This window comes from Aspergillus pseudodeflectus, assembly GCF_044049435.1.
Source record: "Aspergillus pseudodeflectus strain CBS 756.74 chromosome Unknown BJX68scaffold_16, whole genome shotgun sequence".
NCBI lineage: Eukaryota > Fungi > Ascomycota > Eurotiomycetes > Eurotiales > Aspergillaceae > Aspergillus > Aspergillus pseudodeflectus.
The window spans coordinates 630,727-654,736 of NW_027263792.1; the positions used below are offsets into that span (position 1 = coordinate 630,727).

At 50.8% G+C, this 24,010-nt stretch overlaps 10 protein-coding genes across 10 annotated transcripts; 6 read left to right on the forward strand and 4 right to left on the reverse strand.

Annotated features, from left to right (window-relative positions):
* Positions 1 to 295: 295 nt before the first annotated feature.
* On the forward strand, positions 296 to 2,985 carry BJX68DRAFT_64853 (putative C2H2 finger domain protein). The gene is made up of 5 exons (XM_071049550.1): positions 296 to 384; positions 829 to 913; positions 1,001 to 1,539; positions 1,715 to 2,756; positions 2,964 to 2,985. The coding sequence occupies exons 2-4, from the start codon at positions 899 to 901 to the stop codon at positions 2,535 to 2,537; spliced, it is 1,377 nt and encodes a 458-aa protein (XP_070900359.1). The 5' UTR covers positions 296 to 384; positions 829 to 898; the 3' UTR covers positions 2,538 to 2,756; positions 2,964 to 2,985.
* BJX68DRAFT_64820 (uncharacterized protein) lies at positions 2,882 to 3,946 on the forward strand. Its single transcript, XM_071049549.1, has one exon. The coding sequence runs from the start codon at positions 3,226 to 3,228 to the stop codon at positions 3,781 to 3,783; it is 558 nt and encodes a 185-aa protein (XP_070900360.1). The 5' UTR covers positions 2,882 to 3,225; the 3' UTR covers positions 3,784 to 3,946.
* A 386-nt stretch (positions 3,947 to 4,332) lies between these two features.
* BJX68DRAFT_265871 (ankyrin repeat domain-containing protein) lies at positions 4,333 to 4,752 on the reverse strand (the record flags this gene model as incomplete). Its single annotated transcript, XM_071045337.1, has 1 exon — positions 4,333 to 4,752. The coding sequence occupies one exon, from the start codon at positions 4,750 to 4,752 to the stop codon at positions 4,333 to 4,335; it is 420 nt and encodes a 139-aa protein (XP_070900361.1).
* Positions 4,753 to 5,654: 902 nt separating this feature from the next.
* On the reverse strand, positions 5,655 to 7,068 carry BJX68DRAFT_265872 (alcohol dehydrogenase family protein; the record flags this gene model as incomplete). The annotated part of the gene is made up of 6 exons (XM_071045338.1): positions 5,655 to 5,757; positions 5,823 to 5,944; positions 6,003 to 6,467; positions 6,551 to 6,647; positions 6,717 to 6,863; positions 6,935 to 7,068. The coding sequence occupies 6 exons, from the start codon at positions 7,066 to 7,068 to the stop codon at positions 5,655 to 5,657; spliced, it is 1,068 nt and encodes a 355-aa protein (XP_070900362.1).
* Positions 7,069 to 8,738: 1,670 nt separating this feature from the next.
* On the reverse strand, positions 8,739 to 10,702 carry BJX68DRAFT_235397 (uncharacterized protein). Its single transcript, XM_071039882.1, has one exon. It carries the CDS (start codon positions 10,542 to 10,544, stop codon positions 9,114 to 9,116), a length of 1,431 nt encoding a protein of 476 aa, XP_070900363.1. The 5' UTR covers positions 10,545 to 10,702; the 3' UTR covers positions 8,739 to 9,113.
* On the forward strand, positions 10,598 to 13,167 carry BJX68DRAFT_254665 (GTPase-activating protein GYP6; the record flags this gene model as incomplete). Its single annotated transcript, XM_071042913.1, has 7 exons — positions 10,598 to 10,606; positions 10,718 to 10,824; positions 10,878 to 10,995; positions 11,048 to 11,206; positions 11,253 to 11,770; positions 11,813 to 11,955; positions 12,005 to 13,167. 7 exons carry the CDS (start codon positions 10,598 to 10,600, stop codon positions 13,165 to 13,167), a joined length of 2,217 nt encoding a protein of 738 aa, XP_070900364.1.
* Positions 13,168 to 14,631: 1,464 nt separating this feature from the next.
* BJX68DRAFT_64970 (uncharacterized protein) lies at positions 14,632 to 15,557 on the forward strand. The gene is made up of 3 exons (XM_071049552.1): positions 14,632 to 14,645; positions 14,797 to 15,387; positions 15,493 to 15,557. Exon 2 carries the CDS (start codon positions 14,898 to 14,900, stop codon positions 15,336 to 15,338), a length of 441 nt encoding a protein of 146 aa, XP_070900365.1. The 5' UTR covers positions 14,632 to 14,645; positions 14,797 to 14,897; the 3' UTR covers positions 15,339 to 15,387; positions 15,493 to 15,557.
* A 113-nt stretch (positions 15,558 to 15,670) lies between these two features.
* Positions 15,671 to 18,776, forward strand: BJX68DRAFT_265875 (serine/threonine-protein kinase; the record flags this gene model as incomplete). Its single annotated transcript, XM_071045339.1, has 2 exons — positions 15,671 to 18,455; positions 18,508 to 18,776. 2 exons carry the CDS (start codon positions 15,671 to 15,673, stop codon positions 18,774 to 18,776), a joined length of 3,054 nt encoding a protein of 1,017 aa, XP_070900366.1.
* Positions 18,777 to 20,247: 1,471 nt separating this feature from the next.
* Positions 20,248 to 23,050, forward strand: BJX68DRAFT_64942 (F-box domain protein). Its single transcript, XM_071049551.1, has one exon. It carries the CDS (start codon positions 20,684 to 20,686, stop codon positions 22,835 to 22,837), a length of 2,154 nt encoding a protein of 717 aa, XP_070900367.1. The 5' UTR covers positions 20,248 to 20,683; the 3' UTR covers positions 22,838 to 23,050.
* A 300-nt stretch (positions 23,051 to 23,350) lies between these two features.
* Positions 23,351 to 23,941, reverse strand: BJX68DRAFT_265877 (uncharacterized protein; the record flags this gene model as incomplete). Its single annotated transcript, XM_071045340.1, has 1 exon — positions 23,351 to 23,941. A coding segment is annotated over one exon (591 nt), but the record flags the coding sequence as incomplete, so codon positions are not given.
* Positions 23,942 to 24,010: the final 69 nt, after the last annotated feature.

A 24,010-nucleotide genomic window follows, 5' to 3' on the forward strand; every position in this document is an offset into this window, starting at 1 on the left:
ATTATAGCACCCCAGGGCCGTCAGGAAGGGGGGTCCTATCATTCGTAGTTTTGCAGCTCTCGGCTCCCAGATGCGGGTGGAGCAAGTCACATCATCCTCTCTGCCTTGTTGTTCGCCCGTTAGTCAGGAACCAGAGCTGAAGATAATCGCTTTTGATCTTCCTGGTCTCGATTTTTTTTTTTCCCGCCAGGCTCTGTCTTTTCATAAAAAGGTGTAGATAGCAGTCGTCTAGACAGGAGCAAAAAAAAAAAAAAAGCTCAATTGTTGCGTGTCTGATCGCCGACCCCCGCATTACTGAACTGAATCCATTTGACTAGCAAGCAAGCGCCAGAATCAACCCCCCGCAAAGCGAAGTCCAGGCTCCAAGGAAATATCCACTTTACGGTATCCGTCCTGTATCTCTCTGGACTCCCACTCTGTTCCACTGTATTGCTTGTACAGTATTGTGCTTTTGGTGCTCTTCCTGGCTCCCTCCGATTCCATTGCTTCTTTGGCTCAACTCCTCCTGCGACTTTCTTTCTCCTCTTTCTCACCACCTCTCCCTCTCGCTATCCCCTCAGCTCAACCATCTCTCCTTTTTACCCTCGCCTTCTCGTCTCCCTCATTGCCCGTTCCTCTCCTACCGAGCCCTCTTTTCGTTTCCTTGCTCCCTCAATTCCGCCTCGCCCAATTGCTTATCACCGGTGCCCTGAACCTAGTCTTCCTTCGCCCATAGGTACCCTGCGCTCTTCCCGTTATATTCCTACTCCGTACACCCATCTCTGCTCCTGGCATTGCTTCTCCAGCTCTCCTGGATTTCTCCAGACAGCCACTAACTGCAGACTATAGCCTAGTTTTGACTTTACACGCTCCACGGACTTTCTGGGATTGACTTTCCCAAAGTCCACATACCCACACCATGGCTTCATTCAAGGTAACTTTTTTTTCCCTTTGTTAAGCGTGTCATCTTTTTTTTTCTTGGACAAGACAATGAACTCATACTCTCTTTTTTTTCCCGTAGGAATTATCTCTCTCTCGTCCCTTCCCTCAATCTACTCACCGTCACCACTCGCACTCCATTTCCCTTGGTGCCGTCAACTCCAACCATCGGGTGACTCGCCGGAAGAGCGTGACCACCACAGCCGCCGCCAACGCCGCCGCCGCAGTTGCTGCCTCCTTGAAAGATTCTCCCGACTCCATCGGCATTGCCATGCCCGCCCATCGTCGAGGAAGTCGGAAAGGACTAGAATCTAGTTCGCTCGGAGCTACTTCTGCCCTCAGCTCATACCTCTCCCGCAGCGTGAACAGCCCTAGCCGGGACTCCCTGGTCGCCCGCAAGACTTCTCCCAGCCAGCACCAGGACGATTCAACAATGGCTCAGACCGCGGTGGATGGAAGCGTGCCGCCTGGCAAACCCGTCAGCACGAAGAACAGAAACCGACGGGCTAGCGAAGGGTCGCATCTGGTCGTCAAGGGCGAAGGAAAGGGTTCCAGGCCCGAACTTCGCTGCGATCGTTGTGGGAAAGGGTACAAGCATGGCAGTTGCTTGTCCAAGCATATGTGCGTATCCTCCCCCCTCTGCCATCCTGCCGCCCGACTCGGTGGAGCAATGCACCATGTCGGCTTTGCAACGGTCGCCTTCGTGGTCCGCTAGATCCCCCTTTTTAGTCACACGTTCCTTTACACCCCTCGTTACGAAGTTGCAGTCGGTTGACAGTTGTTGGAAAATAATTAGGTGGGAGCATGATCCGGCATGGGCGATCACTTCCAAACTCTTGATCTCCAAGCACCAGCAGGTGCAGCTCTTGGAAGCGGCTTCGGTTCTTGTCACCATGAACGTGGACGACCCGACCGCGGAAAGCGCCGAAGCCGAGTCGGAGACGTCTTCAGCTTCACCCGACACGTCCTCCGACCTACGAGACGGTATTAGCTCTGCGGAGACTACACCACCACCGATGGATGAGGATACCGGCGACGATGACATGTTGGTCGAGCCTGAGAAGCACTTCGACTTTGGCAACGCGGGTCCCCAGTACTGCCACTCCTTCCAGTCCATCCCCTCGAGCTCGTTCACGGGCAGCGCGCCGTGGGCTTCCCCGGCATTCTCGCACTTCCGGCACTCGAGCATCGACACCCGTCCCTCTACCGCCGAAGCTAAGCTACACGACGACGACGAAGCGGATTTGGCCGCTGCTATCGGTCTCTGCAATTTCGGGACACCCCGAATGGGGCCGACGTCGATGTCTCCTGGCGTTCCACCCGTGCCCCCACTCCCATCCCGCTTCCTGGACCAGGCCGGCTCTGCGGGGAACCACAATCTAGGCCAGTCAGGGCCTACCGTTGCCGATACCACTTTAGCAGTCTCCAACAAGGACACGTTCCTCTCCTTGTCCTACAATCCGTCTCTGTCGTACAAGGTGTCGGACGAGCGTGAGGTACGAATGGGGAACACCGAACGCAGCAACCGACAAACCCGCAATGCCGATGTTGATTTCGGCAGCCGCCCCACTCACGCGGATGACGACGACGACGGTGTTTTTGGGCGGATGGAGGAATAAAAATCCCTCTTTCTCTCCAGGTCTTTCTCCAAGACTGCCTATAACCACCTTATAATCCTCATGACATGTACGAGAGCCTGCGTGAACTTTGTGCGAATGTTGTTACTTTGACTAGTTGGAGTTGGAGACCCCCTTTGCGTGTATGACCATTTTCAGGGACTGTACCGCCTCGTTTACTTTGGAACAGGGGCGTTCCCTGCTGCATGATGGAATTCAAGGGTATATTATATTTTCTTTTGTTCTAACCGTCTATGGCCCTACTTGGCTATTTCATACACTTTTTGTATCCTTTCGTGGATCCGATCTCTCCAGATGTTTTCTTTTTCTCTTTATTCTTCTCTTCATTTTATAAACGCCACATTGCAGGGCACTTATACCATCACATGTATAAACATGTATAAATCCTAACAGAGAACATTATTCTAGCATATCCAGCTTATACTGGTCCCGAGTGGTCTCGAATCGCATTTCACCATAGGCTGCTGCCAACAGACCTTCTTCCCCCCAACAGACTTGCAACTTCACACCACATCCCCAATCACCCTTTCCTTCCTTGCCAGGAATTTCAGATCTCTTCACCTTCCTGCGAATCATCTTTAGATTCACCTATTTCCAAGCTGGAAAATGGCTATGATATACCAACCCGCTGAGCGGCCCAACAACACAACACGCAAAGAACATCATTTGAATGAGAACACATCACAATCTTGCCTGCCTCTGGAAGAGGCCCTTAACACCCTTTGTTCGTGGATTAGCGATAAGCCTCCCGGAAGAGGATTGTTCTTTCGACCTTTCTGCATTCGCAAGTCCATATTTCTCACAGGTCTTGAACGCAGTAGATCCCGATACTTGGGATTTCCACTACGACCCAGAAAGTCAAGTCTTCAAGCTCATTCCCCTACCCCGTGCCGTCCACGAGTCCTTTGACTGGTTTCTCAGAGACACGCTGGCCTACAATACGCCATGGTTAACACGAGACGGGAGACGGCACCTCCAGGTCTCTGGCGGTCACGGGCACCGAATGACGGGATCTGTACCTTCTACCCTTGCCAACCGGAAAGCACAAGCTGTTACGAAATGTCCAGATTCTGCTGTTGTCTTCGGCAACAAGCGTGTTGAACCTTTGATCCCAACGGTAGCTAATTCATTCAGCACATCCTACCAGTGCCGGAAACACAGACAGACCCGTCCTCTACATCACCGATTTGATCCCAGATCAGCACCAACAAAGATTCCAGCCGTTTGACCGGAATAGGCAATTAACACTCGATATGAAAGATTTCGAGTCCGTGTTTCCAGACAGTTGCAAACAACTAGCTATGGACCGTGCGCAGGATGATACTTCGGTGCGGGACGAAGTACGATGTTGTTGACCCGGATTTTTCTGTCTAGGACTATGTTTACTCGCATATGAAGGCCCGGTGATATCCTCCACAGTTAATTTCCTCTGTGTGTGTGTGTGTGTGTGTGTGTGTGTTTTTGTTGGGAATGGACTCTTCTTCGGATGGAGTGCTACGCAGCCTTGTAACGTGTTTCACTTGAAGCCTGGGTAGTGGATTATAATTTGTGTTTTCACCGGCATTTCCTGATTCTTGCGCTGTCTGAATCGCCACACTTCATCTCCGTTATGTGCGTTGTCTGGAACAATTTCTGACAACGTAGAAAGAATATCTTCTGACCATAGGCAAAATAAGTGATAACAAGAATCCAACCTAGAGAAGCCATGTCTGAGCAAGAGGTCAACGTTATCTTCCTTCTGGCACTCGATCGCGTGATGTAAGGCTGTCTTGCAGCCTCAATCTGCGACCTGTGGATGTGCAGTTGCTTTGAGGATCATTGCTGTCACTTCAACTGCGTTGAGCCGTGCAGCGTACATCAAAGCTATCCAACCGTGGCTATCTGTAGCATCTGCGTGTGCGTTGTGTAGCAGAAGCAGCTGTATGGTCTGGGGACCTGCGTGCGAAGCAGCAGCCCGCATTAGGGCTGTGTTGCCATCCGGAGACTTCCAGTTAACATCATGGACTTTAGTAAGAAGGTATTTTAGCATCTCTTCGTGCCCAGGGTGTGCAGCCTCAATCAAGGGCCGCTGCGCCAGGAAAATGGGCATCTCCTCCGAATCCAAGCCGGAGGAGATGAGCTCTTTCGCAAAGTCAAAAAGACCATGGCGTATAGCCAACAAAAGCTGTATTATCACTGGGTCCCCATCGTAAGCCATAGTAGCCTAAGTGAGCGGGCAATAGAACAAGTCACGAGGCGAGGATACGTCAAAGCCAGCATTAATCAGAGCTTCCACCACCCTCACATAACAATTTGCAATAGCTTCACTCATCAGAGATCCCATTGCCCAGGGTCCGCGGCTAACCTCTAGATCTAGAAGAAACCGCAAGACATCCTCATGACCGTGCGAAGCAGCCTCCTGCGTGATCAGAAACCAGCCATACTTCACCAAGTAGTATTGCATATTGGAGCTTTCAAGGTAATACTTTAGATTCTTGATTGCCGTGAGGTTACTGGTGCGTGTGGAAGATTTGAATATGTTAGCGAGATTTAACATATAGCCGTGTTCTCGAAGAGCAGCGGCGTATATGCTCTCTCTAAGAGTAAAGTATAAACGCTTGGACGCTCGGACAAAGGAAATTCAAGCTACAAGGAGATAGCTCCTCGCTAATACAAAGGAGGAGCGCATCTAGGAGAGAGAGTAAGCTCTTGATTGATTCAGAGATAGTGTTTCCACAGCATGTTCCGGGCATTTTCAAGGATATTTCGACAATAGCATCTCTCTCTTCGGGAAACTGGACAAGCCCGAGAGATGTTGAAGAGCTCCATGGTGCCAGTGTGACGCAGTGCGGGATGAAAGTTGCCTGGAGAGATCAGCCTCATCGATCTGCTGAGGCCCAAACGGTCTCAGTCAGGCACTCGCATTTCCAAGTTCACTATAGCCGGTACCGACATTTAGATCAAAGAGCCTGGGAAAGACAGTTGCGTTGACTTGGGAAACAGTTATTCCTCTTTCCAATAAATCTATAACTAGAAATGACATGATAGTTGGCACGCTCGTTGCTCACTAACACCTCCAACACCGTACACTAACCAAAACTACTCTATGGCTAAGGTGGCCTATTTTCCAGCATCAAAGATCACCTTCTGTACTTTCATCGCATTGAAAATATCATAAGCTTCGGCAGCTTGCGAAAGAGGCATGATATGTTCCGTCATGAATCTATATCACCATTAACATCGGCTTTCTAGCCAACCACGACGGTGAAGCGAATATCGATTACATACCCAAGCAGATGCTGATTCTTCTTTAACACCTCCAGCGCAGCATCCGAAACAGACCGAACGGGACACCGACCCATCTGAAGTGTCACATTCTTTCCGTATGCCTCGCTGCCGTTCCAGGGGATCTATTCAACAATTAGTACAGTGACTAAGTCGTGCCTCAGAGAATGAAAGAAAACATACCTCTCCATTGTGAACCCCAACACTGCTAATCACTCCCCAAGGCCTGAGCAAATCAAATCCCATTCTCAACGCCGGACTCAACCCTACAACTTCAATGACTGCATCTGCCCCTCTCCCCTCCGTCAGCTCAAGGACTCTCTTGCCCAAACCTTCACGATCGGTCTGGAAATTCCACGGCTCGGCACCGAGAGATCGTGCCAGTTCGAGTCTCAAGGGGACCGAATCGACAGCGAGGATATGCTTGGGTTTGTACTCGAGGGCGTTGATCAGGGCGCAAAGACCAACTGGACCACATCCTATCACGACGGCAATTTGCCCCGCGATTTGCTCAGCGGTGGAGTTCTTGAACGCGTTGAATGCGGCAAAGTATCCTGTTGGGAAGATGTCGCCCATCAGGACGAGGTATTTGTCTTCAATTCCCTGGGGCGATTTGATTACTGTTCCGTCTGCGTGTGGGATTCGGACCTGGGTACAGGCTTTAGTATCGCCCGCAACAATTTCTCTTTCATGTTTCCTCCACTACCCAGCGACCAGGGAAGAAGACGTACGTATTCAGCCTGCGCCCCATCTAGATCATCGCACCCAAGCAGCGCATTCTTATCACACCTGGACGAGAAGCCCTGAGTGCAGTAGAAACACTGCCCGCTTGATAGCAGATCCCCAGATCAATACGTATACCCGGAAGCCAAAGGGTGTTGGGGGGGGGGAACATACCACGACGTCGTAAACGCTGAGACAACCACATCCCCAACACTCACAGACTTGACCGCGTCCCCAACCTCAACCACTTCCCCAGTCAACTCGTGGCCCATGATGAACCCCGTCCCAGCGGGTTCCAAGCCGCGGTATACATGTAAATCACTGTTTTGCTTTTCATTAGTTCTGTACTTCGCCTTTGTGTGACTCAAACCATATTGGTAATAAGTACATACCTCCCACAAAGCGCAGTATAAGTTGCCTTCACAATGATGTCCTCGGGGTGCTGGACTTGGGGAAGTGGCCGGTTGTCAACGGAGACTTTGTATGGGCCGTTGAAAACAACAGCGCGCATTGTTTTGTCGGGCATTGTTCTATTGTTCCTCAGGGAGAATCTTGCTGCTGAGATGTTTGAAGTATCTCGTGGGGTATCGGGGTAGCTCGAGATAAATATCGGCTCCATGTCCGATAAACGGCCTGATGGGCATTTTCTGGTGGGGCCATCCAGTTAACCGATCTGGATCTTGACGATTCGCCGATCGCCAAATGGATTTGACCTCGGCATGTCATAGTATCTCGAACCTATGTCGAGAGAGCTTTGGTATGAGCTGCTCATTAGCATCGTAAAGAACTGAGTTGAGCATGTTGAGTGGATTGGGCGCGACTAACTGAGCTATTTCAAGCTGAAACTGGATCCATTCTGAGAAGCAGCCCCAATCTCACAGCCATCATTCTAACCATATGAGAATAAGTAATAACAGGAATCCAACCATAGCTGCCGGGGCTTGACCGTGCTTGGATCGAATCGACAGTGCCGTATGTGTATGCACGGCATGGATTCCCTGCCTGAACTTGACCAAAACCAAAAAGAGCAACCCGTTCAACGCCGTTCACTTTGCGCCGTGTTGGAAACCACCATTGTACCATCCAATCTGCCCGCGTGTTTCGAACCGCACGAGCCCTACTGGGAAGCCTCGCATGGGAACAAATCCAGTTCGACGATCCGCTGATGTGTCTCTCGGGCAGGGGCCCAAATCAACATTTGATTCTAGCACACCACGCACAGGAGCTCCTCCTCCAGGATGAACTTCCCCTCCTTGTATTTCTCACTGTTTTCGTACGCTTTATCGTATCTCCACCCTACCGTTTCTCTGCATTGTCTGCAAGCGATGTCACGGACGATGTGCCTTCCCGTGGTCATGCTACGTTCCACAGCCTCCGACTGGGTGATATTGACGACGTTATTGAAGAGGTACGCTTTGCCATGTTGGCCCCGGAAATTCTGCGCAAAAAGAGAGGTTTAATCAGCGACATCCTTCCAGGCAAAGAGCAAAATCAAGCGTAAAACCAACCCGGCTTATGATGTCGTCATAATCAGCGAGATGAGTTTTGCACGCCTTGCACCCAAAAATTTTGGCGGACGTTAGGTAGACGTTATAGGACAGCCCCATTCTGCTCTGTCGCGGAGACCAGTCTTCCCAAGTGCCACAGGACAAGCGAACCTCGAATTTTTGTGGTATATGAGCTACACAAGAGCTAGGCAAGTGAATACGAAATGGTGTCAGTTATAAGATGATGAAGAGTGATATGACAGTCGAGAAATGGTGTGCTGTCTGTATGGTGAGGATCCCGCCTTGCTGTGAGAGCGGAGGTGCAAGGCGGGGAGAGGGGATGACTGGGAAGGAACCGTCAGGCTGAAGTCGCCGGATATCCCGTGGGTGGGGTGGTGGTGGCTGAAGGCCTGGTCACAGCTTTAAACGGAAGTTCTATGGGAGGAGAAAAGGCTCTGAGAAGAATGGTCTGTCGCAGGTTGTTTGAGAAGCCGAGCTGGTCTGTGAGTTCAGGATGTCAGGAGAAGGTGTGGAGTAGCCAGATAACCCGATAAGTCACGGGCGCCAGCAGCAGACCATGTCTAGGAAGAGGACACAGCGAGACACTAAGCGCGGCAAGCTCGAATGTTCCGTTGACTTGACTCAGCTGCGCAAATATAGGGTGACAAAGAGGAGCCTGGTCAGGGTGGTGGTCGGGTCGGCTGATCCATGGAGAGCTGAGGTTCCAAAGTACGATAGATTGCCAGGAGGATCATTGACCATCGGCAGCCGCCCTCGAAAGTCCTCAACTTGACCACTTTCCAGGGGTACTCACTACTGTCTGCATAAAGGCAAGTGATATTCAGAACGCCAGGCTCATAATTATCTATTTGAATCTCATTATTTCGGTGCATGGAGCATATACTGCAAATGCGTTCACAGGTTGTGAGATGTACGTGGGGCTTTACTTATCCCTTATCGCTTATCACCAGCCAGAGAAGTAGAGCTTCACATGTCAAATATGGCTCTTTACTGGTTCATAGTAGATTCGGAGCATGCACAACAGAGGCACGTCAGCTGTACGAATGCACCAAGGCTGCCAAACTCACCGTTGGCCGAGAAGACCCATGTTGTCCTCCCAGAAATGCCTGCATTCGGTGTGTCCCCAGTGCTCCGTCCACCACTCGCCAAAACTATCCTCCACATTCTCGTCGAGCTTTGGTATTCGTTCGTCTCTCTTCAAGCCGCACAGAGCACACGCATGGGAGGCCTTGATAGCTCCCTGCCCGAGCGTAGCTGTTGTGACTCGGGTAGTCTCCGAGACAACCTGTACTGGGCGTCTTCCAGCAGCCTGAATAACAGAATTGAATAGTGCAGCCCGGTCTCGCCACATGTTTATCACATCAACAGCCTCTTGCTGCTCCTTAATATCCTCATTCTTGGTGACAGTGCTCAACTTCATCCCTCCAACTTTGCCAGAGCGTGCAGGGCCGATACGCATACTCTGACTCAAGATTGCGTCTCTCTTCCACCGCAATGTGCGGCCTGCGACAACCCTCGCGACAGCTTTGAGTGTGCAAATAATGGATAGAGCGACTGCATCTAAGCTTTCCTTTTGCTGAGCTTTCTTTTTGGCTTCGGTACCCTCCTGTCGAAGTTGTTCAAAGAGCTGAGGAAACAGCCCGAGTAGTATCGACGGAGGAGGAATATTGGTTGGACGCACATGACTTGTGGGAGTAGACTGTGTGACTGGCTTGTGTGCTTGCATCGTTCTTACTCCTGATCCTAAAGCGGCCTTGGTGGGTTGCGACAGCTCTCCGCTCTTGCTGGAAACCTGTTGAGCACTCGTCTTTGCGCTAGAAGGTTGACTAGTTTGGATAGGCCCATCGGTAAAGTCTCCCCATTCCTCAAAAGGTTCTTCTTCCATAGGCAACTTTGGCCTCGGCGGCTGCGGCTGGGAGACACAGCTCCCTATTGTCAAAGCATCGTCAATCGATTTTTTGTTGGAAGGGCGGTTATTATGGGAGGGCCTTTCATTCATTGATAAAGTGTCCAAGGAGTCCAACAAATTTGGAATTGCTTGAGCCCCTCGGGAAGGCTTAGAATCGTGCGAGACCTTGGATTTGGAAGCCATCATGGCCTTCTGCTTTTCAGGAGGGTTTGAGTGAGATCGAGTGGGCGGCGCTTCTGCAGTTTCGAATTCACCCCAGTCATCGCTGCCGTCATCTGAAAAGCTCTCCAGCGTAGCATCGAAAAGCACATCATTGCCGTTGACAGGCTGCTGGGGCTGCTCAAAGTCACCGAAATTATTGAACTCAGAACGTATCGGGTAACCAGTAGCATTTTGCTGTTGTGTATATGACGGAGTAGGCCCATTCAGAGGATTGGAAGATTGAGCTGTGAAAGCCTGATCGGCTTTGTCGAAATCTGGGATTAAAGAACTGGTCTGAGATATGACAGCTTGCTGGTTTGGAGCTCTTGAAGGGTGGCTGGTGGATGGCCCAACTCCAAACTCAGCGAACAGGTCTGCCGACATGGGGAATTGTACACGCCGTCCATGGGATCGCGTTCAGCTGGGCTTTGAGAAGAATGTCCTTTGTGGATGTTGAGAGGTGTTGGATTTCGTTGGCGGGGAGAAGGGAGCCTGTGCCAAGACCCACACCCTGTATGAGGAGATCGGCCCCAGACATCGATCGTCATAATTGTCAGTTACTGTTCCAACTCCCGTCTTATCTGCAAGTCACCCTCCTTTCGAGATCCCACCGCAGACCACAACACACTGGATATGGAGAAATGAGGGGTATCGAAGATTCCAGGTATATTCTCTCTTGATATTCTAAAATCACATTATAGCTGACTGTCGCATTAGACAGAGATGGAATACCCTGTTTCACCACCGCGATACACCTTCAGACCTTCGAGATGCGCTCAAGTCGGAACAAGAAGGTGATATATGCAATGATGGGCTGAGGTCAATATGCTGGAAGGCATGCGCCCGTGATGGTTTTCACATTGGTTCCTGCGCTTACCCGGGTACAGGCGTTTCTGCTTTTCGAAGACTCTAGTCGTACACAATGGCCAAGCAAAATCTCCGAGGCGCGTGGCGCCTACATTGCATTGAAAGAGCACTTTCTCAAGTATATCGAACATCCGGATGATCTGCAGTCGAGTATCGATCCGCTTGCGGACGATGAACAAGTACGCGATATCAGATATACGGTGGAATCTACTAATGCCGTCATAGTCTCCATGGCAAACTTTGCGAGAAGATGAGCAGATGAGGGCAGATATATCCCAAGATGTTGACCGGTGTTTGCAAGAAAACCTTTTCTTTCGCGAGCCCGCAACCAAGATGAAGATGATTGACATATTGTTTATCTATTCAAAGCTCAACCCCGACTTGGGCTATCGCCAGGGCATGCACGAGTTATTAGCGCCCATTCTATGGGTAGTCGACAGGGATGCTATTGAGCTAAACGTTCATAAGGACTTCAGACCCACAGAAGAAGATGATGAGATGATGGTACATCTTCTCGACCCCGTCTACGTCGAACATGACGCCTTTAATTTGTTCTGCTCGGTTATGCAGAATACTAGAGTATATTATGAGCACAATAGGCACCGTTCAGCGAACGGGCAGACGGACGCTATACCGATTGTTCTCCAATGCGAACACATTCACAACGACCTTTTGGCGGCTACAGATTTGCAGTTAGCCAATCATCTCCAAGCGCTTGACATCTTACCGCAAATATTCTTGACGTGAGTGCTCTAATCTGTTTACGAAACTCTGCTAATCTGCAGTCGATGGATGCGTCTATTGTTTGGACGCGAGTTTCCATTTCAAGATATCCTCGTAATATGGGATCTTCTCTTTGCAGAGGGGCTTCGGTTGGAGCTGATTGACTTTATTTGTGTCGCCATGTTATTGCGCGTCCGTTGGCAACGTTAGTGATCTGCCTCCTTCTGAAAGAGCCCCGTTGCTAATGAGCCTAGTACTAAGTTCCGATTCATCCGCTGTCCTAACGACACTGCTTCGTTACCCCTCACCAGATCCTTATAATCCCTTGAGCTTCGTTCATGATGGGTTATATTTGGAGCAAAACCCTACACCTGAGCGTGGGGCATTTCTGATCTCCAAGTACTCAGGAAAACCTCCTGATTCATCCAAGATGTCCGACCTAGCAGGAAGCAAAATGCGCGCAGGGAGAAAGTTTCAATTTCGCAGCGACTTAAGAGATGCGAGTGGAGCAAGCTCTCCTTCGAGGTCTCCAGCTAGAAGCAGCCCGTTGAGCATCGAGGCTCTGCTCCAGGATGTCTCGGAGGGTATACAGCGGCGTACAGAGACTTGGGGAGTGGCGAAGGCTGTTCGTGGTGCTGTTAACGAAGCGAAGAAGAATATGCAGGCAATCCAGTCGGAACACACTTCCCGGATGGTGAAACATGGCGATGCGGCTATTATTTGTGGCGCCGATCCATCATTACGGCAAGATCTCGAAACCGTCGTTCAACTAAAGGCCAAGGTCAAAGGTCTCGAGGAGAGGAATCGGATGCTTGCCAACACCCTCGGCCAGGCAGTGACCGATATACGCTCGCAGGTGGCAAAGAACGAAGCTCTGGACCCCAATGCTGCAAATGTTATAGAACAAGCTCTTTCCAAGGTCCAATCGGTTCGAACTACTCTTGAAACACCTTTTTCTACCCCGGATGCGAGGCCATATATCTCAGCCGTTGAGAAGCCACAGGAGGAAAAACACACGACACCTACCGAGGTAGAACCCAATCTGCCGGAAAATGCTAAGTTTGCGCGTTCATCTCTTGATTATCCTGCGTCAGATACAACCATTGGCAAATCTCCCGTAGGAAGTCCGCCTGGCCAACGCAACGTCCTATCAGCAAAACCAGTCAACAGCCCTAAACCGCTGCGACATGCCATGCGCCCATCGTTGGCAGACTCTGGATTTTCATGGATGCTGGGAGAAGACCGCCATCTTTCCAGCTTTGTTAGTCCAGCATCAGTGCCACCTGAACAAACCAGACACGGCGAAGCTAAAACCAAGCAAAATGCCCTGTTCGGCAATGGTGATACTCAGCAAAAGAGTCCACAAACAGAACCTGACGGAATGGCTTTAAATAGCTTGAGAGGCGGCAAGGGCTGAAAGAATTTATGGAGAGACTTTTGCTGATTTCCTGGATTTCACATACCCCAAGCTATAGCGTGTCACTCACTACCTTACATACGGAGCACTTGATGACTTTATCCGTGACTCTCGGCACGCAGACCCTTAGGACGGGGCAGCAGCAGCCAAAGGACCCTAGCCTCGTTTAAACTATTCTAGCTTCGTCTGTCTGTCCTATCAGCCCCTCTGTGCTTGGGCTGGCTTTGATCTAGTCGTTTTGCCAAGATGTGGGAGACTCGAGAATCAGATGTTGGTGAACAAGAATCCGGTCTCCTGGATGTCAAAAAGAATGATCGGAACAGCCGAAGTCGATTCTTCGAAGCTACTATATACAACAAAGAAAGAGCAACTAATATACTCCGGATTTGAGGGTACCCCACCAATACTAGTAGCTCCAGATCTGGAACAGGAACCATCGAGCAAGAGGAGAGGTACTCCTCAGAATTACATCACCACCTTGATTGACACGGGGAACCTGAACGACGGTTCGATTTCCGACCGTGAGATGCACTAGTAGGAGAAATAACATAACTACTGACCTATGATCATTTCAAGTGATTATTAGGCGTGACCGTGCTATATAAGTGCGACCGGACCTTGGATGGAGTCAGCCCCAGTCAGTCAGTCATCCTTCACACTTCTGGAGGGTTTGAAGATTTTATTCTACCTGCCCGACCGGACGACCTACTTTTCTCCCCTCACATACAAGGCCCCTTCAGGCTTTGCTACCCTCGTTGAGTATTTAAAATCGCCTTCCTAATAGCGCCCTTTCATGTTTAAATAAGAAGCACAAGAAAAAGCAATTCAACGTCATAGCCTGCGGTCCCAATTTCCATTGGAATTATCCAAGTCGAGACCCTCAAATTCTTCAGCATCGCCATTATCTTTCTCCCCGCTTTTCCTCGAGAAAAATACAACACAACTGCTACATCTTACTACTCCGATAGTATATAACCCCACCAGCATCTGAATTATACGGGGGCCGTTTGATGAGCATCTTACTAGTGCTAATAGTTGTTCCCGCTGTATTGAAGGTTGGTACCGGGTCCCAACCTTGAACCTCTTTCTACCCCCAATAGTTTCCACACGGAAATTCCGTTTGGGCACCTGCTAATGGGCGGTCATTGATCCCTCACTACTACGACTACTTCTGCAGCAGTTTGCAGAAAAAAATCTGACCACTATTCCATTTGCAGTTTGCTACAAGAAGGATATCCCCGCCCACTCGCGTCGTCTTCCCCCGCGTGCTTCTCGCCACTGGTACGGTGCCTGTGACCTTCTGGGGCAGCTGTTCAACCACCGACCCTCTGACCTTCGCGCCTCTTGACCTTTTGACTCCTTTTCAACAGCGATAGCGATCCCTTTATCTTGCCCTCGAACCGGTACCTCCGAAAAGAGCAGGCGATCGTTCCGTTCGACCTTTTTGCCTATCCGAACCTACTCGCCTGGAGAAGAAAGTGAGCTTCGCGAGCCAATCGCCCACACCAACTTGAATTGAACATTGCTACAAAAACCCAAGGGGAACCGGAAATATATGCTCACAACCACGGCTCGCGGTTGATATCTGGCTGTCCCATGTATTACCGCATCGCCGTCGTTCCCACTTAGTTCCTTTTCCGCTCTGTGATCGAGGTTTCACCGTTTAAAGCACCTGCTGTCGAACGGGCCGACTGATACTGGCCACTGGGCCGTTGATTGTCTGGGAAGCTATGGGGTCTGCTGCATATAATCCTGATGGTCAGTTTTCTCGTCATTCATTTCCCGAGGAACATGTTTTCGTTGTTTCTTTTCGAGGGGCGACAATCACCGGGCACATATGTATGAGCTTCAGGAGCGGGAATCACGAACCTGTCATTCCACGGACTGGTCCGAAAGATAAGACGAAAGGGATATGGGATTCTGCGCAATTACTCTCCTCTGCTTTAAGCTTTGCATTCTTATCTGCCCGTTTGGGTCGCGAGACTGAAAGCATTTCAAGCCACACATTGAAGCATGATCCAGATTCGTGTGATGATTGTGGAATGATGCTAATAAGTTGTAAATACCAGGCGAACCAAGTCCCTTATCATCCCCATTGGGCCCCCTCTCAGAATCTCCGGAGGCTGATTCTTATATCGCACAACTCTCCGGCAACCCCGGCGATTCGTTAAGATGCTCAGTGGAAAATCTTTCAAGTACTGGGTTCGATCCCCTCCCAAGGTGGGTCAATATCCAACGGCAACATCCCCTTGCATTGCCGGCACCACATTGCCACTGTATAAGAAGTGCCCAAAACTGAAAAACAACAACTTGTATCTTTTCCAGGTCTCCGCTCCTTGAACATGAACATGGACTCGGGCCATCCGGCTTAGATCGTATACGCTCTCAACCATCCTCGCGGGTCTTTACACTTCCGAACTTGTCTGCCTCTTCAATAGGCGCTCTTAGCCCGCGAACTTTGTCCCCTTCACCGCGATCCCTTTCGTCGTCTAGAGCTAACTCGATGGCTGTTGCACCCGGCCAACAAGATGTCAATACGCTGGAAGACCTTCACCGATTTCCTTCTGAATCATTACATTCTTTTTCGTTTGCCCAGCAATCCGAAGAGCTCCTTCATAGTCGCCAGAATATCCTGAAAAGATCCATAGATTTCATGCGCGACCGCTTTGGATGGGCCTCCAACAGCACCGCAATTCCTGGTTCTCAGAATCGTATGCGTGGCGGCGGTGGTGGCACCGACACGCAGGCCATGGTGGACCTCTTATCTCAATCCAGCATATCCGGGAAAGGTGACAGTCTATATTATCCCGCCAGCGCCATGCGAGGACCGTTCACTGGACCCGCAGACGTGGGCACCGACAATGTATTCGACAGAACGTTCATGGAACTTCAGCAATCACCACCATCTCTGCCAGAAGTGAAGGAGGCTGTACAGGAGCCAATTCAACCGCGATTAACTTCCAGCCAGCAGCTGCCTCATGAGAGAAGGGGATTGATATCCGCCCCTACTTCCAGGCGCGTAAGCTTAAAACGTACTTTTACAGATGTCACCTCATCCACACCCCAGGGCCAACTGATGGAAACTCTAGCGCAACCCTACTCGGCCGCGGATCCCTTTTCCCCGCTAAGCACGTCGACATTTGGATCAGTTTTCCCGATCCCCGCTTTGCACACACATAGCAGCAAATGGAATCCGGTCTCACAAGCCGTCTTCCGGACTGAATCCAAGGCACCCTGGACCATCATAGCGGCGAATGACCTGTCATGTCTTGTATTTGGTGTTACACAAGCTGAAGTCCGCAAGCTAAGTATCCTAGAGGTTGTACAGGAAGACAGACGGCAATGGCTCGAGTCAAAGCTGCGGGATCCCACCACCGATGCCGCAGCCAAAATCCGACCGTCGCCCGATAAACCCCGTATGAAGCCAGCCGCTACTCCAAGGCCCATGGGAATGGGTAACGGTGTCACCGCGCAACTCCTCAGTAAACCGCCTTCTCGAGCTCGGCCCACACGAAGAGCTCAGACTGATGATGGCTACGGCTCAAGTGCATATTCCTCGAGACGACTGAATCACCCAGCCACTAAGTCGCGCGGTGTTTTGTTGTGTGGTGATGTAGTGCCGATCCAGAAGCGCAATGGTACCAAGGGCTCTGCAAGCATCTGGGTTATGGAAAAACGTGGCGGCCTCATTTGGGTCTTGGAAGAAATTCAAGAAGATGTCGCTGTTGTCACATGTGATGGGAGCTGGAAAGTTTCCGATGCCCATGGTGCCACGGACAAAGTTTGGGGCCATGGCGTGGTTGAGACCGGGAAAACTCTGACAGAGCTGCTGCCTCACCTTCCCCCAGAATGTCTTAGGAGTCCGGTTGAGAAAGGTATCAGCGAGGTTGCGGAAATCAAGTACTTCGCAGCCAGCACTTCAGGCGCAGTCGGTGTTCCGACGACAGTCTCCAAGGGCGATAGCGCACGCTCTCTCCGGATCTCAAGCTTCCCCCACGTTGCTGGCATCATGGTCTTGTCATCTACAAGCCTGAAAATTATAAGCTCGAACTCGGTGTTTTCCTCTGCGTTGTTCGGTTATGAACGCCCAGAGGGGTTAAGCATCACGGATCTCATACCTGGATTCGACGACTATCTTTACGTGATCTCCGATGAAGAGAACGTTCCTCTGGTAGACGGTGTCGTCATTCCGGAGCTCAGCTTTCGAAGGGCGAGAACCCTGTCTATGCTACGGGATGGCAAGGCTAATGTGGCGTCGGTATTCTTGGAACCTGCTGGGATCACAGCTAAGCATCGCGACGGGTCTACGATCGCGGTAGACGTTCAGCTGCGCGTGGTGAAGAGTGGGTCGATTTTCCCCAAGCCGCGCGAGAAGAAGTCTGAATCCCAGAGCGAGACGGATGATGGCTCCGAAGATGCCGTTACAGTCACGGAGCTTGTCTATGCGCTTTGGGTCACATATTCGAGGAGCATCCACTCCGCCGGACCACCAGGCAACATTCCTTCGCCGCAACACGCCTCGCCAGTGCAGGAGAGCGCTGCTTCTGATACGTCGACTCCCAGGCCTCTAACAACCATCTCAACGCCTCGGCCTGCAGGTCCAGACAGAATATCAGTGGAAACCAGGATTCCCGCCTCTACACTGAGTCAACAACTAAGCGAAGCTGCATCGGAGCCATTAACGGATAGGCCTATCCAGTTGATGCCCGAAGTGAAACCAGTTAATGCGAAAGAAGTGCCGAAAAAGCGAACAATCGCTGATTATGTGATCCTTGAGGAGATGGGCCAAGGAGCCTATGGTGAAGTGAAACTGGCTCGTCTGAAGAAGATTCCAGCAAAGAAAGTTGTCTTGAAGTACGTGACAAAAAAAAGGATCCTTGTTGATACGTGGACCCGTGATCGTCGCCTCGGAACGGTTCCGTTGGAGATCCACGTTCTGGACTACCTTCGAAGGGACGGGCTGAAGCACCCGAACATTGTGGAGATGGAAGGCTTCTTCGAAGATGATATCAACTACTATATTGAGATGTTGCCGCACGGATTGCCAGGGATGGATCTTTTTGACTACATCGAGTTGAAAACGAACATGGACGAGCAAGAATGTCGGAATATCTTCAAACAAGTGGTTAGCGCCATTCATCACTTGCACACCAAGGCTCTGGTTGTCCACCGGGATATCAAAGATGAGAATGTGATTTTGGACGGCGAAGGCAGGATCAAACTGATCGATTTCGGCAGTGCGGCCTATATCAAGAATGGGCCGTTTGATGTTTTTGTTGGAACGATTGGTAAGCTAATCTACTTTAATCTATACAGCTAGATGCTGACAGGTCGACACAGATTATGCCGCTCCAGAAGTCCTACAAGGCAAGTCATACCGAGGCAAGGAGCAAGATATATGGGCCCTCGGTATCCTCTTATATACGATTGTATACAAGGAGAACCCATTTTACAACATTGACGAAATTCTCGACCATCCGCTCAGGGTTCCGTTTCTCCCATTCTCGGAAGAGTGCATCGACCTAATCAGAAGGATGCTCGATCGCGACGTGGATAACCGCTTGACAATAGGCGAAGTCTTGGAGCACTCGTGGATGGTCGACGGCTAAGCTGAGCCGCAGACCCCGTGTGCATGCTTTGGATCAACCGATTCTTCTCTCGAGCACCGTATATACCGACATGACATTTTCAAATCAACTAAAAATTCCTCAACATCCTCGTACCGACACACATCTTCACGCATAACACCAATATAGCATGCCTGAGTTGCACGCATTACGAAAGAGACGACCCATTGGGAGTTGTGACGAAGGACGTAAGACTGCAATGGCGCGCCATGCAGCAAGTGCTGGTGGTGTTGAATGGCAGTCGCAATCGGTCTAGTCCATTTGAATTTTCCCACTTTTTTCCTTTCAATCCTTTTCATACTGAGAAGAGAGGGGCAAAAAGACCAGTGCTTGACATAGAAGGCGAGGAGAAGAGCGAGAGATACCCACTGATATAGCCGAACCTTATATTACTTGGCTAATTTTGATGCATTGGATCATATTGAATTCTACGAAGAGAAACGAGGGGCGAGGCCGCGAGGCACAGTAGACCCGGAGTACGGAGTAACGGCCGTTGAGAACCGTCGCCTGTCACCATGGCTAATGTGCGCCGGTGCGGGGTGAAGCGGGGGAATTGGTACCTTAGGATGAGGGCTTGGATGGATTTGGAGAAGCGCAAAGTCCTCCTGGGCTGTCAAACGCAGAGGCAAAAGGGTCGGAAAAGCTCCGTCCGTGAGAGAATTAAATTGGCCCCACAAAAGAAACCCCCAATCGAGTCTGACGGGCCAAGTCGCTGGTTGATATGACTCGTCAGCAAGAAGCAGTATCTGCGCCGCTGCGGTGGCAAAGCTGTTGTCCGACGGTCCACGGACGAGACTGGTCCAGGTACGGCTGTTGAAAGGGGTATTGATGGGCAGGAGGTTGGAGTTGAATTTCTCCAAGATTGCTGTCACTTTTCTGGCACTTTTTGAGGAAGCTTTATCGGAGTCCTGTACAACGGGAGGAGGAGGAACTTGAAGTTGAAAGCCATGAGAGAAGCACTGGATAATCACGTGATGCGCTTTTTCCTTGGTGTCGTCGCGATGTCTCTGTATCATGGGCAGAGTGGGGTCACTATCGATAAAGAATGCAGATAAGCCGTGGGGTTGTTCAATTATGGCAACATTGTCTTTGACTTGTCAATTCTCAAGAATGGTCTCAGTCCTCGACCACATACGATATGGAGTCTGGATTGTTGTTTGCTGCAGCCGGCCTGTCGTCTGACCGAGTGGCTCTGGCTTGTCTTCCCCTCCACTTCCTTCCAACCTCCCAAACCAGCCATACAGCCGTCATCCACTCATCCACTGCCTCCACTCACAGTCTCGCGCTTCCAAGTCTACGAGGACTACTTCCAACTCTTCTCTTATCCTTCTCTTCGTCTTCCTCCCCTGCATTTTCCACAGACCCTCGTGAATCCTCGAGTGCTTCCTCACTTCTGCTCAAGTGCCACCCCAACCCGTTACTCCTTTGAGCGCACAATCTCTCCACATTGTCAGCCGGCCGTTACGCGATAGTTCCATGGTACAATCGTGACAGGTCTGAGCCGAGCCTGAGCACCACCATCCCGACCCGTACGGGTGTCGCTTGACTTACGTCCTCCTGGTGACCTTCAGCCTTCGCACACCATTTGGCTCTCCATTTTTCTTATCTCTTTCCAATTCTTCTCCTTGTCTTCGTCTTCGTCCATTCATTCCTCGTCCCCTGCTTCCCTTTTTCTGTTTCCAGCCGGAGTTTGGGCGCCATCTGACCACGTTGATCGCGGGACTTTTGACGATGAGACTTTAAGATCTGCGTTCTGGCGGGTTTCCGCGCTTGTCGCTGGTTGATTTCTCAAAGACCCTGTTGTCTTTTATCGGCGTGTTATTGTTGATTTCTACTCGCTCTGGCCTCTCCGTTCTCCTCCATTCGAACAAACACGGCATCTACCAACCATGGCCACAGTCGATGCCGATGAGATCGTCCCCTTCCCGGAGGTGCCTACCTCGGTGAGCCCAGCTTCATCAACGGGCCAGATTCCACTCGATCAGCCTCCGAAGGCGAAAGGGCGGCATAAGCTGCTACAGAGTCTTCAGCGCATTTCTTCGAGTCCGACGCTAACTCGGCGCAGTCGATCTGCGTCAGCCGGCTACCATCGAGATGGAAAGGCGTCACTGTCATGTGTCTCACTCTCACAGTCCTCGTATACTCCTTGTCTCACCAATGGTAGCAATTCCCAGCTATATGGTGGACTGAACATGCGTCCCACAACGCCGGGCCATTCCGGAAGCCACACCCCAGATGACCAAGAAGGGAATGCTCGAATCCGTTTTGTCGTGGACGCTGCGAATGGTCCTCAGTCGAGAAAGGTTGCGTTACCCACTGAATTGAGACCGGGATCACGAAGCTCTCCACTCGCAGCCGCCGAGTCTTCGACACGGAAGGTATTTGATTTCTGGGGAAAGATGCCCATTGAGCTCGGAATGCTCATCTTTAGTTACCTATCCCCCAAGGAGATTATCAGATGCTCTGCTGTTTGCAAATGGTGGAACAAAATGTGCTACGATGGACAGTTGTGGTCTAGCATTGACACTACGGACTACTACCGCGATATTCCGAGCGATGCGCTCATGAAAATAATCATGTCGGGCGGACCTTTCATCAAGGACTTGAACCTCCGCGGCTGCATTCAACTGCGAGAGAAATGGTTGAACGAGAGTGAGAAGATTACAGCCTTGTGTCGGAATGTTGTGAACTTCTCATTGGAGGGCAGCCGGATCGACAAGACAGCGATACATTGCTTCTTCCTACGCAACCAGCGCCTTGAGTACATCAATGTCTCTGGACTGGACAGTGTGACGAATTCAGCTATGAAAATCATTGCCAAATCATGCCCCCAGCTCCGGATTTTGAATGTCTCTTGGTGCGCGAACGTGAATACGACCGGTCTCAAGAAGATCGTCAAGGCGTGCCCTAGGCTGACGGAACTGCTCGCTAGCGAAATTCGTGGGTTTGACGACAAGGATCTGCCCTTGGAGCTGTTCCAGCGGAATAGTCTGGAGCGTCTGGTTATAAGCCGGACGGACATTACTGACGATACTCTGACAATTCTCATGCACGGCGTGGACCCGGAGATGGACGTTCTTGAGGACCGCGCGGTTGTTCCCCCTCGACGGCTAAGGCATCTAGATCTCCACCAGTGTGGAGGTCTCACCGACAAAGGTGTAAAGAGCCTCGCTCACAATGTTCCCGATCTTGTAGGGCTCCAGCTTTCAGGATGTTCCGAGCTCACGGACGACTCCATCGTGCCCATCATCCAGACCACGCCAAATCTCACCCACCTTGAACTTGAGGAATTGGAGAGCCTCACCAACCAAACACTTACTGAGCTTGCACAATCGCCTTGCGCTCCGTTCCTTGAGCATCTCAATGTCAGTTATTGCGAGGCCCTAAGCGACCCGGGAATGCTCCGTGTGATGAAGAGTTGCCCATCCCTCCGATTTGTCGAAATGGACAATACCCGCATCTCGGACTTGACTTTGGCTGAAGCCAGCTTTCGGGTCCGCAAACGCGGCCACGGCGAGAACCTTCCCCAGGTTGGCTTGCGCCTAGTGATTTTTGATTGCCCGAATGTAACGTGGGTTGGAGTCAAGGAGTTAATGTCCGGGAATACTCGCCTTCCTCGTCATCGCAAGGTGCCCCAGGCCGTGTCTATGGTGACTCAGACAATCAACACAGACGGCACGCCAGGGGCAACGCCCATGATTACATCCTCGATTACGCCCCCGCCACCGCCCATTGTATACCCGAACCAGATTATCCAGTTTAAGTGTTTCTACGGCTGGCAGATGACCGTGGAGGAGCATACGAAGCGTGTTTTGCGCGGAGATCTCGCGGCGGCCAACCGGCTCGAGCGAAAATGGTCTGATTATATGATTGCGACTGAAGAAGCCGGTGCTGTTGGTGCGGGTGCCAGAAGACGTCGTCGCCGTGCACGCGAAGCCGAACGCATCTACAACGATGACGATGAAGTGGAATCGTATGGTTTTGGGGGCATGCTCGGGGGGAGAAGACGTGCACGAAGTGGAGGCAGCTGTACAGTTATGTAAGAGTGTACCGACTATATCAAGATATGGCGATATTTACGAAATCTCATCCAACGGACCTGCCTTCACCTTGCTGTGCTTGCGAAGCGGGAGCGGAGATAAGACTCAATGCTGGCCATGCTGAGACTCTCTGCTCAACCATTCAGAAACCGGATTTGCAGGAGTAAATTCGATGACCTTTTGCTTTCTTTGTTGCGAAATCACGACTCTTATGTTTGGCGAACTGGTTCATTCTTGCTGTTACTTCAGAACGATCTTTAGAAGGGGACCGTGAAGTTGGAGTTTTGTTCTTGTCTGTTGCGTCGCATTCTCGGTCATTTAACCCTACTTCTCTTCGTCGCTCAAGGCCTTTTTGCATATATGGCCTAGATTTACAGTCTGGGGTTTAGCTACTCACTCAGCAACTAGAAGATTCAAATGCAAAGTATCTATTGGGTATCCAGCGAAATCCAACTCCAGTTGTGCGTGTAATAGGAAATAGGGTACAAACTCCGTGAATGCTGGCAGTAAACAAGACTACATCTCGAAAAAGCCTCCGTCGCTTTCATCCTCCTCTTCCTGCTGCGGGGGTGCGTGTTTGGTGCTCCTCTCTTTCCGAGTATCAGCTTTTCCAGAGTTGACATTCGACTTGTCAAACTTCTCCTTGCTCCCCTTCTTCCCACTGACGTCGTTCCTCGAAGTGGTATCTGACTTATCTGACCTCTCCGCCTTCGACTTCTTCTCCCCATTCGCATTCAACTTGCCCTCCCGGAGAAGATCCAACGTCCCCTCCTCCATACACTTCTCAACAACCCGCCACATAGCGGTCCGCTCAGCTACGGTCGAACCACCAGCACCCGCTTCCTCTTGCTCTGCACCCGACTGCTCTTCATCGACGTTTTGGTCATTGCCCTTCTTTTTCTGCTTCTTTTCCGCGTAAATCGAGATATACTTTTCTGTGAGCGGGTAATAGATTGTATAATTGAGGTTCACTTTTGCAGTGTGGATCCGCGCCACTAGCTTCGCGAGCTTCTTCTTCGCTTTTGCGTCACCCTCCGTGGTGTCGGATTGCGCGAGTTCGTCGTGTTTGCGTGTTAGGCGGTTGAGTTCTTTTGTGGCTGTTTTGCGGTCTAGTTTCCATTAGCATACACTCGCCTCATCTCATTACTCTAAGCAAGGCAAAAAAAAGAAAAGGGG

What these genes read in the sequence shown, in the direction of transcription:
- BJX68DRAFT_64853 (XM_071049550.1), top strand. An exon ending in AGTTGCTTGTCCAAGCATAT is followed by an intron (nt 1,540 to 1,714) that starts GTGCGTATCCTC and finishes GAAAATAATTAG; the next exon opens with GTGGGAGCATGATCCGGCAT.
- BJX68DRAFT_64820 (XM_071049549.1), top strand. Translation starts at nt 3,226, where the DNA reads ATGAGAACACATCACAATCTTGCCTGCCTCTGGAAGAGGCCCTTAACA.
- BJX68DRAFT_235397 (XM_071039882.1), bottom strand. Translation starts at nt 10,544, where the DNA reads ATGTCGGCAGACCTGTTCGCTGAGTTTGGAGTTGGGCCATCCACCAGC.
- BJX68DRAFT_64970 (XM_071049552.1), top strand. Translation starts at nt 14,898, where the DNA reads ATGGGGTCTGCTGCATATAATCCTGATGGTCAGTTTTCTCGTCATTCA.
- BJX68DRAFT_64942 (XM_071049551.1), top strand. Translation starts at nt 20,684, where the DNA reads ATGGCCACAGTCGATGCCGATGAGATCGTCCCCTTCCCGGAGGTGCCT.